At 35.5% G+C, this 12,126-nt stretch overlaps 1 protein-coding gene across 1 annotated transcript; it reads right to left on the reverse strand.

Moving 5' to 3' along the window:
- Window positions 1-2,820: 2,820 nt before the first annotated feature.
- On the reverse strand, window positions 2,821-7,857 carry LOC108214741 (beta-galactosidase). Its single transcript, XM_017386904.2, has 18 exons — window positions 7,531-7,857; window positions 7,361-7,456; window positions 6,753-6,865; window positions 6,522-6,588; window positions 6,330-6,422; window positions 6,054-6,197; window positions 5,839-5,927; window positions 5,515-5,620; window positions 5,314-5,398; window positions 5,067-5,185; window positions 4,819-4,983; window positions 4,474-4,646; window positions 4,269-4,378; window positions 4,042-4,151; window positions 3,833-3,943; window positions 3,512-3,622; window positions 3,220-3,428; window positions 2,821-3,141 (listed from the first exon to the last, which is right to left on the reverse strand). The coding sequence occupies exons 1-18, from the start codon at window positions 7,681-7,683 to the stop codon at window positions 3,024-3,026; spliced, it is 2,172 nt and encodes a 723-aa protein (XP_017242393.2). The 5' UTR covers window positions 7,684-7,857; the 3' UTR covers window positions 2,821-3,023.
- Window positions 7,858-12,126: the final 4,269 nt, after the last annotated feature.

A 12,126-nucleotide genomic window follows, 5' to 3' on the forward strand; every position in this document is an offset into this window, starting at 1 on the left:
AGAATAATTCAAAGGGGCAGATTTTAAAAGGGCCCCGAATAGTACTACTCACCTATGCAGAAATTTAACCTAGCTGGGCCAATAAGGTGTCAATCATTTTGTTGGTTGCCCAAATATACTAGGCAACAATAGTAATGTCATCAGTAACTTTAGTGATGCTCGTGGCAATCTGATTGCTTCAATCAATATTGAAAAAGTGTCTTCAGATCCATGCTCTGACGAATCCGCTTATATTTATCTCAACGTCTTGCTAGCTCCTTCCGTCCCGTCCATTTCTTTACATGCAATAAACAGTCCGGAGCCTTTGCAAGAGACTACTACAATCATCAATTGCGTTTTCGAGTCTAGACGCAAAAAACAGTGAGCATATCATTTTGAAAGTGTGAGATTTAACGTATTAAGACCTCCACTAAATTTGTTTGGGAAATCTGATTCTTCTTGAAAACCATGAAATTGATGTTGATACAAAGAGTGCAAGTTGGGTGAGTGATGAAGAAATATTATTGGAGTTGGGAATCTCTACACACACAGGGGTTATCCTAAGCAAGTTTTGGACCCATGCACTGGAGTTGAAAGCTCCCCTTCCGTGCATATGAAGACATACATTGAGACACCCTCTTTAACTCATCAAGATTCTCCATGCACCCAATCAATGCTCTCTGCACTACTTGGATTATTGGATTCTCAATCTATTGTGAGTTATCCCCACATCATTGTTCTTTCGATCTTTCGGCTGATTTTCAAAAATTAATAATGAAACCTGAGTTCTGCAAATATATTATTACGGGACAGTTTTGTTGATTGAAAATTGCTTTTGCAAAGATTTACACGGGTGTTTGGCGTAGATTTTAAGTTGCTTTTCTTGATTAGAAGTTTGCTTCTACTTTTGTGTTTATTTGGGCTTATATATGCAGGGATTCAATAAACTTTGGACTTTAAACTCAAAATTATACATTTGTGTAATAACTTAGAAGTTGGTTTAAATTAGAAATAAATCAGATTTATAGTCAGATTGAGGAGGATGTACTTTTTCAATAACTTATTCTATTTTTTTGATTTTTTATAATAAAAATCAATTTAAACACTAAAATAAGTAATCTAATAATTTATTTTATTATTTTAGTAATAATAAGTCATATATAATATAAAATTACTCTGGACAAATAATTTAAACTGAGCAGTACTATTATATTAAATTATTATAAATCATAATTTTAAATATACTGTGTTTCCCTTTGTTTGGGATGGTAGGCTTAAAATGAAAGCATGTCCGACTTTACTTTAAGATTTTTGTTGGTATTAAAATTAAAAAATGTCCAAAACCAAAGTTTCCGAGTTGGTGCCAAAATGCTACTGGCACATGAATAATTAAATAATACTTTGTAAAAATAATTAAGTCCTTTTTCTTCTGATACATATCATGAGATCACCAACTTCCAGGCTCATCTTTTTCAACTGTCTTTACCAGACAATTATTATTACAAAATTTGGAGTAATGGCCCCTTGGCTGATTCCCAAATCTATTATACACATAAGTTGGATTGCTTTATTGGATCATTAGGCCTAATTTAATTATCTAATTCTTCTGTACTTATCAAACCAACTGATAATGAAACCTTGCTTTAAAAAGACTTATGATGTAAAGTAAAATTCTTTAACTAAAATAATACCACCACACAATAAATTTATAGGCTTGGATCTAGCTTGAGGTCTAATCATAGGGGTAATATGGTACTATTATTAACAATATGCATAATACCAAATCTATAAATTATAATGCATGTTACCTAAACAGAAATATTCTTGTCCTTGCTGATGCTGATTGCTGATAGGATATGTGTCAATGCTGTTAGTTCCCGTAAAATCGCAAATTATGTCATTTGAAATATATATTAGATTCTTGAATTACAACTTCTGTAACACTGTATAGGATTTTTGAAAAGAGAATAGAACAGTTGGTCAACTTGTGCTCTCTGTTGCTAAAGTGTCCTGACAGTTTAAAAGTGGAAGAACAAGTCCAAACTGCATCATGTTCTTAACAGATCCAGTCCTGGAAGATTTTTTTTCATAAGCATAACAAATCTTCATATATTCAAAAAACACAACTAAAAAGAACAAATTTTTAGTAACGAGGCGAGGATATAAGTGCACTACAAGAAAAACGGGATTATTTTTTACTGTCGAATTGATAGGAAAAGACCCTGTACAGTGTAACGCTGATTAATTTTCATGCGGTTTTGTTCTGATTATGACAGAAAAAAAATGTGTGTGTTTACTGGAGGAGGGTGTTGTCTTATTGGATGCATGAACATATATTTATGCAGAATTCAGTAGGTAAATGCTTTCTCTGAGACTAGCAGAAGAAAACAAGGATTGGTATCTGATTTGATCCCCAGTTTCTGTAGTTAACAGAAGCACTTTGGTCCCCTAACTACTGGTTTTCTCTATGCCCCAATAGTTGGTGCTAGATTTGATTCTCCAACAATACAAATCTTTGCATTTGTTGTTTGTTTCTCTCCAGCTGCATCCTGTTCATTAGAAATAACTTTGTTTCTAACCTTGGGCCTGATCTACATTTTCATTTCTTAACTTTTACTGTATGTTAGGCACTTGGACCAGGTGTGGGTTAGTCCTAGCCCATACCTGCTAGCTCTACTCTGCACTTTTATGTTTGTCTGGCAGATGCCAAGAGAGAAAAACAAGCTGGTGACAGTAATGTTTTTGCAGATGATATAGCAAATAAAAATATTAGTTTTTGCAGATTTCGCGATATACTAGATAACTTAGTTTTGCAAGAGAAAATGAAGGGTCTGATCAATGTAGCTGATAAAAATCTTTTGAATTTATATTGGCTTTTCTGGAAGATATTCCATACAATCTCACCACAAGGACTTGGATATACAGCTTCTTTAGACTAACAGGAGATAGTTTTGTGTTTACCTTTGAGCTATAATCAAGTAATATGAACTGAACATTATCTGTTTAATCTTTCAACTTACTTTCTTTTTTAGTCTGCAGCAGCTTCAATTTCTTCTCAATGCTCGTCTAACCAAAGAAATCTTACTCGGATCACCTCCCCATTCTTCAAATATAGTCAACTGATTCCCAGTAGGTTTGAGCCATGATTGAGGAATATGATACCTGGAGACCACTAGTTATGACCTCTTGAACGCTTGGTTAGAGGCACAGAATTTGAAAAAAATATAAAAAGTGTCTCACCATTTCTGAGAGGGTTCTCCACAACCGGTTAGGCATTTATTCTGATTGTAGGATCCAACATAATTACACGCGCCACAGTTATGATCACGTGCAATGTATCCAGGCCAATGGCGTCCAATGCTTTCACCATTTACCCATATTTGACCTTTTCCCATGCCACTCATATCTAAAGCGTATGGGCCTGGTTCTTGAGGATTGTCGAAAGTAGCCTGCAAATTCATAGCAGTTGATGAGAGGGACATAAGATCACCATAATCAATCATGCACTGATTTAGCAATTTTATAGATTTACCTTGTACCATGACAGGGGTTGCTTCTGAGCAACTGAGGAACCTTCCAACCAGCTGACAGAGGAACTTCTATCAATTGTGTGAAGATTTAGAGTTTCGCCTTTTAAGCCAACCTGCTCATATAAGCAAACATCAAAAACATGAAAGCGCTTAGACAATGATTGAGCGAAAGATATAAGAAACCATGCAACACGAGCTACAAGTTTCAAAAAAAAACACCATATCACCATCAAGATCTCAAGTTTCTCAAGAATTTCTAGTGTAAAATTCATTCAAATCTTGAAGTACATGGTATTAAAAAAGTATATACTGTAAAAGCAGACCTTGTATGACCATGTCTGCTTTGTTAAGTCACGGGTTCCCTCATTGAGACCACTTAAGGTTATTGGACCAAGGACTCCTGCATTCCATCTCTCATAATGCAGGTCAACATTCTGCAATTACTTCACAATTAGATTCATATAGACTTGAAAGTAAATTTTACCAGCCGTATAGCTTCTAAAAGAAGCCAGGTAGCTATTAGTCAACTGACCGGAAGACCTGCACATGAGCTTAGTAAAGAGATCGTATTAGTGCCAGCCGTTAACTTCACATCGCCAGTAAATGTCAGACTTGTCTTCTTTAACCTTCCATAGGCAACTCCTAACAAACATTGAATGCATTATATAAAAAATTAAGCTATATACAAGAAAATGCTTTTACATGAAATTTTTAGGCGGCTTTGTTGAATTTTCAAAAGCCTTTTTTATGTCCATCTACCTGATGGTTGTCCATTGATGAAAACTTGCAAAGCATGTCCTGCAGACGCTATAGTGATAACAGGATCTTTTCCGGTCTTCAAAAACTCTTCATCTGATGCTATATTCACACTAGAGAAGACAAGTTTAGTAGAGTAGATGTCAAAATGTAGCCCTATTCTTTTTTTGTAGAAGAGATCAAAGAACTGATTGTCTACTTTACGTACTTGGTAAGGTACCACAAATAGTCTGTGGAATCCCTGGTGACATTTATTTGCTCGTACAATCCCACCATTGCAACTGCATCGCTATCATTTGCAGTTGGAACTTCTTCAATGGATGATTGCCAAGGGAAAGCTCCACCTACAGGAATCATCTTCATGTGAGCACCATGAATCGCCTGTAAAGAGTTTATGGTTACATATTTGAATTATTAGAACATGTGACATCTGAAGAAACTTAATGTGTTCTTAAATTTCAGAGGACACAGAGAAAAAAAATTCCCACTTTCAAAATTCACATGGACTGTCTCTGCATGTTACAAATTTATGTAATAAATGTACGTTCCTTACTTTTGCTGTGTTGAAAATCTCGTTCTTGCAGTCAGGGAGAATGCTGATGGACCAAGGAGGCAGATCATATTGCATATTAGAATAGGTTACATTTGCCGAAGATGTGGTATCATAGTTGGCAAGAAATGCAGCACAAGCTCCAGAATTTGACCTATATTCATGAACCTTCAAATGAATGTATGTGAGGACGAGGGATTTAAATACATTACTTTTTTATATTAGTATTCTATTCAGCTAAATCAACTAACCTCAGAATTTTTGCCTAGTGACCAAACTGTAGGATACGATGAAACTAAAGCTGGTTCACATCGTTTGATGGCTTTATGCAACAGTCGCAGATGCCCCCATTTTGGCTCCCTTATTAATCCTAATACATTATTGATCAGTACAGCAGCAAAAGAGTTATATTAAAATAAAAAATTTAATTTGCATCTACTAATCTAAAAGAAAACTACGAAATCAAGTAATTAGTATTATGGAATCTTGCAGGGGTACCGTATTCATCCAGAGGTGCATCATAGTCATAGCTAGTGGTGACGAAGAGACCAGACTCCCGACCAAAGTTTGTTCCTCCGTGGTACTGAAAAACAAGTGATAAGATAATTAAGAACAAAGATTAACACATTGTATATACACAGATATTAGAAGTGTGATGAAGGGTATAAAACAATCCTAGGCACTACAAAAGTGACTTACCATATAGTAATTGACGAATGAACCATTTGCTTGTATGAATCTGGCAACTGCAAATGCCAAGTCTTCAACTGGTCTGTAAGGGACTGCACCACCAAATTCTGTAAACCTATGTAAATGAGATGTTTACTAACATATTAGAATTGTAGAGGGTACTGATAAACGTATGAACTGTACTAAAACTATTAGAGATGACATGATAGAGACTAGGAAGACTTCTCCTACAAATGACTTGTGAAATTATATTAAGGTTTTTAGTATCAATCTCCAATATTCTCCATACACAAGTATTAAGTGTATAAAACAGATTATAGTCATGCAACTTACCAGCTAGTCCAGAGTTCTGTCCACATTTTGGGTTTATACGGCTTGTTAGGTGAGTGTTTTGAACAGTAGAAGTCGTTACAAGTATTAATCTGTCATTTCAAAAAAAAATGTGAGCATAATTATCCCTGTAATTTATGATGCAGAGCACAAATTAAGAGAAAACTCCGTTAAAGCTATTAGATCTTCCATCTGAAGAGGCCTTTAAGTTTGCTTACAATCGGATCTGGAGCATCATCCTGTTTGCACATGATCCACGGGACATTAGTGTCTAGACTCACAGCCATATGTGCAAACCAGTTTGTATAAGCTCTTCCAGGAGCACCAATTTGCCGTTCTATTGAGCCATATTCATTCTCAATCTGTATAGATTACTAATAATCAAAATTATTATGTATTGCTATTCCTTATTAATAAATACTAATCACTTATAGAAAACTAACAGTGGAATCATTTGTACTATACTTTGGTATAAAGGGTTAATGTAAAGTGACCTGAGACATTATGATTGGGCCACCCTGAGGCTCAAACATATTTTCTGACTTCATCATATCGACAATTTTTGCTGTGAAATTTTGCATTGCTGCCTGCATGCGTAAAGTGAGCATTAGCCAAGAGCTGTAGAATGTAGAAAGCTTCAGTCATTAACATAATTAATTAAAGGTTCAATTTTTGATGCAATTAACCTTGAAAGGTTCGTTATCCGTCCTAAAATCTATGCCAGGTACATATTTAAGCCAAACTGGGAATCCCCTGCATCAAAACAAAGCATTAAATCATCAAAATGACTATACATATACTTCTATGTAAGAAGCACCCATGTTCCCTAATTGCATTCTATTATGCAGACTACATTTTCATATCTAAGATACATTTGGTAGTTCTGGACAAAATTAAATACATTGAATGTCTGTTACCCGAAATTCCACTCAGCACAGACATAGGGGCCTATTCGAAGGTGGACATAAAGTCCAGCTTGCTGTACCACTTTGAGAAAACGAACAAGATCATATCTTCCTTCAAAGTTAAACTGAAGAAGACATCAAACGAATTGTTCAGCTTAGCATAAAGTCATGCATGCATAATGAAGTGGAAATATTCGAAGTGCAGCCTTAATTCCACTGTAGATTATGCAGAGGACCCTCTCCTTTAAATTTCTATAATATATCTTTTTCAAGTTATTTTTAAATGAGGTCTGTATTGTCTAAAAGGTATAGAAATTTAATCTTTGCGAATAGAAATTGTGCAGGGTTGTATCGCACCAGCATTCAGTATTATAAACTTTCAAGTGTCACTCATGGGATGTAACGCTGGAAAGTAAGTAGAAAAAACTTTGTAAGTGTCACACATGTCGAAAACACATAATGCCTGAAACACATTTCAATTTCCAAACATCACTTTCTTCATTATGGTATTCTGGGACAAACTTGACAACCTGAACTCCTACTTTCCACAAATTCATATCAATGTCAAGTATGATTACGTTTATAATCTCAATTCTGTTACCAATCAGGAAGAGGATCACCTTTCCGGGGGATGGCTCATGGCCATTCCAGAACACATAAGTCTGAATAACATCTAATCCTCCGTCTTTCGCCTTCTGAATCAGATCAGGCCACATCTACATTCCCACACAAATAAAAAATAAATAAAAAAATATGATAAGACTTATAACATATTAAGCTCAAAGAATACCTCAGGAGTGCTTCTTGGGTAGTGAATAGAACCCGAAAACAGAATCCTCCTCTGACCATTGATGATGATAGCTTTGTCATCATACGAAACTGTGGCAGTCACAGAAGAGCAAACAAATGAAAAAATGACTAGCAAAATGCTGATCTTCAACATTGAGCTAAGCTTGAATTATTGCTTTTTTGTTCATGCACTTCACAAATACTGCTAGAACTTAACAAGTAAGAGAAGAGTGTAAGCAAGAGGAAAGTGAGTCTTTGCTTGCAATCTTTATTAGTATCTCTTGAAAAAGAGTTGCATTCTTTGTTTTGGCTCTTTTGTGCTTGGCATACAAATGTGAAAAAAGCCAACTTCAAAGCACTTTAAAGGGAGATAATTGAGGAGTAGATATATCATAAATGTAATGTGTGTACAAATAGCTCTTAAGTCTCAACATTTTTTACACGAAACTTCTTTCTTCTATTTGAGGTACTTACAACTGCCTTTGATCTCACTTCTCTTGACTTTTTCTCTATCTCTCATCATTCTATAATACTACCTTTTATAATTCTTGGAAAAAGGTTCTATGCAAACCATGATAAACCGAGAACCCGAAAATTATGTTGAATAATATAAGATCCTGTTAGAGTATTTTGCGAAACCTTTGTTTTTTTGAAGATAGTATTTTGTGGAAAGATAACTTATTTACTTAACATTATACCAGAGTTAAGCTCACTGACAGATCAAAAATATCAGGTTCGAGTTTTCCCACCCACCCGCATTAAATATAATAATGCTTGTAGGAATTACCATTCAAGTTTCAGCACCAAACAATCTTCGTTTGGACCATGTATCTGGAAGGACGGTTGTATTTAGCATCCAAGCAAAGCACTAATATTCGATAAATAAATTTTGTATTTACACTTTTGGAGATTTTGTTGAAGACAATAATAAAGATTAGACAAAGATGGTTACACTAAAAACAGGTAGGTGTGTTATTAGTTCATTGCTTTATGGTTATGGCGATAATTTAATTATATGTTTTCTTTGCCTACTTAATTTGTAACGAAATGCAGAAGTTGTTATGAAAAGAGAAGACTTTTCCTACAACAGCAAAAATGAAACTAATTGATCTTAACGTCATGACCTGGTCACAGTTTCTGTTTGTTTCTCCAAATTATCTGCTTTATATCTTGTACGTTTTTGCTTTAAAGCTATGCTTACATAATTTATATGGTTATACAATTAAACTTAGCTTAGCCTCGGATCGGAATCGGAACTAATAATTCAGGTATTTATTTATCGAGGTTAAAATTAGATCGACTTTATCATTATTAGGATCTAAAAAGTTAGTCATTATTTAAAATGATTTATGTATTTAATGAATAGATAGAACTACTCGACTCCACTCAAATTGTTCGTGAGCATTTCGAATTTGACTCGATTTGATAAGTTTAACGATCAAACTCGACTCGTTAAAGTAAAAACTCGAACTCGATGAGAAAAAACCCGACTCGACTCGGTTCGTTTACCAGCATACTACTCATTATTTGTCAAGATTTTAAGACGAAAGTTGTGGTTTACAGAAATTTAGAAAGAATTCTAGCGTTTGCTTTTCAGTGGACATTAATTTGCTAAAAGGAATAGTAAAAGGTTTTGCTGGCACATGATTCCTTAGTTTAAATCTGTGTCTATTTCGGTTCCAAACTTCCAAGTGTTTTTCATGCATTTCTAGTGCCTGGGTTAAAAAAATACAAACACAAGTACTAATAAATCGGATAGAAAAATAATAATCTCCTGCAGAAAGATGATGGGGCGATGGTCCCTCAGGTAATTGCTGTCAAACAACTTTCTGCGGCAGCTAAAATTAATCGCTGGTAGATGGCTGCACTAATCGTGTTGGCATTACATGATTAATATTTATTCTCTATACTACACGTGTACATACAGCCTGTCAACAGCATATAGTTTGTTAGAGAATTAGTTAGCTTGCTTGTATATATTGTAGTGTAAAGCACTCTGTAAGACTTAGTTAGTTGAATACAAGTTTTACTTTTCTGTTCTCTCTCTCCATGTTAGCTTAACAAACTGTGAGTTCAACATGGTATCAGAGCGACACCGATCTACTCATCTCCGTTCATCTCCGCCGTAACTCCGCTGCTTGTTCCTTCATCTCCGCTGCTTGTTCATCTCCGGTGATTTCTCCGGTGATTTCGTTTCTCACTTTATTTCGTTGTTTCTCTCTGTTACTGTACATATTTGTTGCTTCGTTGTTTTGTTGATTCGTGATTGTTCAATCTTGCTCGTTTTACTCTGGTGATTGTTCGTTACCATAGCGATTAATTCAGAGATTTAGTCTTCACTTCTTAATTGATTGATTATTTTGAGTTGTAACATCATGAGTTCTTCAAACAATCATGTTTTCGATCACAATTCTACCACTCTTCAAGATAATCCACTGCATTTGCAATCATCAGACAGTCCAGGAATGAAACTTGTGAGTGATTGTTTTGATGGAACTGGATTTAGTAGTTGGAAAAGATCAATGAGAATTGCCTTATCTGCTCGCAACAAGTTAGGGTTTGTTGATGGAAGGATTCCAGAACCAGATCCTTCTTCTCCTTCGTTTACCAGCTGGTCTCGTTGTAATGACATGGTAATTTCATGGATTCTTGGTGCCTTGGACAAGACCATTGCTCGTAGTGTTAGTCGTGCTGATTCGGCTTATCAAATGTGGAAAGAACTTGATGAGCGCTATAATGTCTCTAATGGAACACAACTGTTTGCTTTGCAAAAGGATCTTTGTGAAATACGTCAAGGAAATAGCACTGTTGCTGATTACTTCACCAGATTGAAAGTCTTGTGGGATGATGTTGATTCTCTTTGCCTCACTCCTGTTTGCACCTGTGAAGCAGCACCTAAGAATGCTGTTTTGCGTCAGAATCAACGAGTTGTCAAATTCCTTATGGGTCTAAATGAATCTTACAATGTGATGAGAGGTTCTATTCTGATGTCCAATCCTCTGCCATCCATCAGTCAAGTGTACAATCTTCTTCTACAGGAAGAAGCTCAACGAGAAATTCATTCTTCTCACAATCTGATAACAGATTCTACATCACTTCATGTCAATTCCAAGCCATTTTCTTCTCAGACTTCTCAGGCTTCTCAGGGTCAATTCAAGAAATCTAATCTTACTTGCAAATACTGCAAGAAGACAGGGCACACTATTGACAAATGTTACAGAGTTCATGGCTTCCCATCTGATTTCAAGTTCACAAAGTCTACTAAAAGGTTTGCTGCAAATGCTGATGTCCTCCAACATGATTCTACTCCTGACACAGTTGCAGATTCTACAACTTCATCAAATAATTCTGCTCCAGCTATGACTCCAGAATTGTACTCTCAATTGCTCCAGCTTCTCAAAACTACTAAGCCACCAGATCAAGATACTTCTTATGCAAACTTTGCTGGTAACTCTCTCTGTTCAGACTCTATAGTTGCTTGTATGTCTCAATCTGACTCTGCTACTTGGATCATAGATAGTGGGGCTAATGATCATATGTGTTCACAGAAACATTTATTCAGTTCACTTACCATCCTAAACACACCTCTAACCATATCTCTGCCTAATGGTCACATTTTACACATCACTTCCATTGGCACTGTTCCAATATCACATGATATCACTCTTGCCAATGTCTTATATGTTCCACTGTTCCAGTTCAATCTTCTTTCTGTGAGCAAATTAACAAGTCAGCTGAATTGTACCTTACAATTCACTAATGACTTTTGTTATTTGCAGGAATCTTCACAGAAGAGACAACTGGAAATTGGTAAAGCATTTAAAGGCTTGTATCTTCTTTCATATTCCAGCTCTGCATCTTCATCATCTTCATCAGACACTTCTGTCACCTTTCCAAATGTCATTTCTGCTTCTATTGCTAATACTAGTAAGACTTTTGCTAGTAATAATAAAGAATGCATGATATGGCATACCAGATTAGGTCATTTACCTTTTGACAAACTTAAATCATTACATATTTGTAATGTTGACTCTATGCTTGATGTACCTTGTATTGTTTGTGCTAAGGCAAGACAACAAAGGTTGCCATTTCCTGTCAGTCATATTCACAGTAAAAGTCCTTTTCAATTAATTCATGTTGATGTTTGGGGCCCATACAAGGTTCCCACTTACAACAAATTCAGATATTTTCTTACCATAGTAGATGATTTCTCTAGAGCTACTTGGACCTATTTGCTTGCTAACAAAAGCTCTGCTTTTGACTTCCTTAAATCATTCATTATCTTAGCTGAGAAACAATTCAAATTACCTGTACAATCAGTAAGGTCTGATAATGCTTTAGAAATTGGTCTCAGTCATGCTGCTAAAGATTTCTTTAAATCTAAAGGCATTCAACATCAGACTTCTTGTGCTTTTACTCCACAACAAAATGGAGTTGTGGAGAGAAAACACAAGCATTTACTAGAGACAGCCAGAGCTCTTCTCTTCCAATCACAGCTTCCTGTTAAGTTCTGGGGTGATTGCATCCTTACAGCCACTCACCTTATTAATCTCTTTCCTTCCAGAGTTTTAAATAATCTTTCTCCTTATGAAGTATT

The sequence above is a fragment of the Daucus carota genome, chromosome 3 (assembly GCF_001625215.2).
Source record: "Daucus carota subsp. sativus chromosome 3, DH1 v3.0, whole genome shotgun sequence".
Taxonomy (NCBI): domain Eukaryota; kingdom Viridiplantae; phylum Streptophyta; class Magnoliopsida; order Apiales; family Apiaceae; genus Daucus; species Daucus carota.

Bases quoted from the DNA above. Each gene is read 5' to 3' on its own strand.
- LOC108214741 (XM_017386904.2), bottom strand. From the start codon at position 7,683: ATGTTGAAGATCAGCATTTTGCTAGTCATTTTTTCATTTGTTTGCTCT. The intron at 6,198-6,329 runs GTCACTTTACAT...TAATCTATACAG, and splicing joins GCCCAATCATAATGTCTCAG to ATTGAGAATGAATATGGCTC. The intron at 5,399-5,514 runs GTAAGTCACTTT...CTTGTTTTTCAG, and splicing joins CATTCGTCAATTACTATATG to TACCACGGAGGAACAAACTT.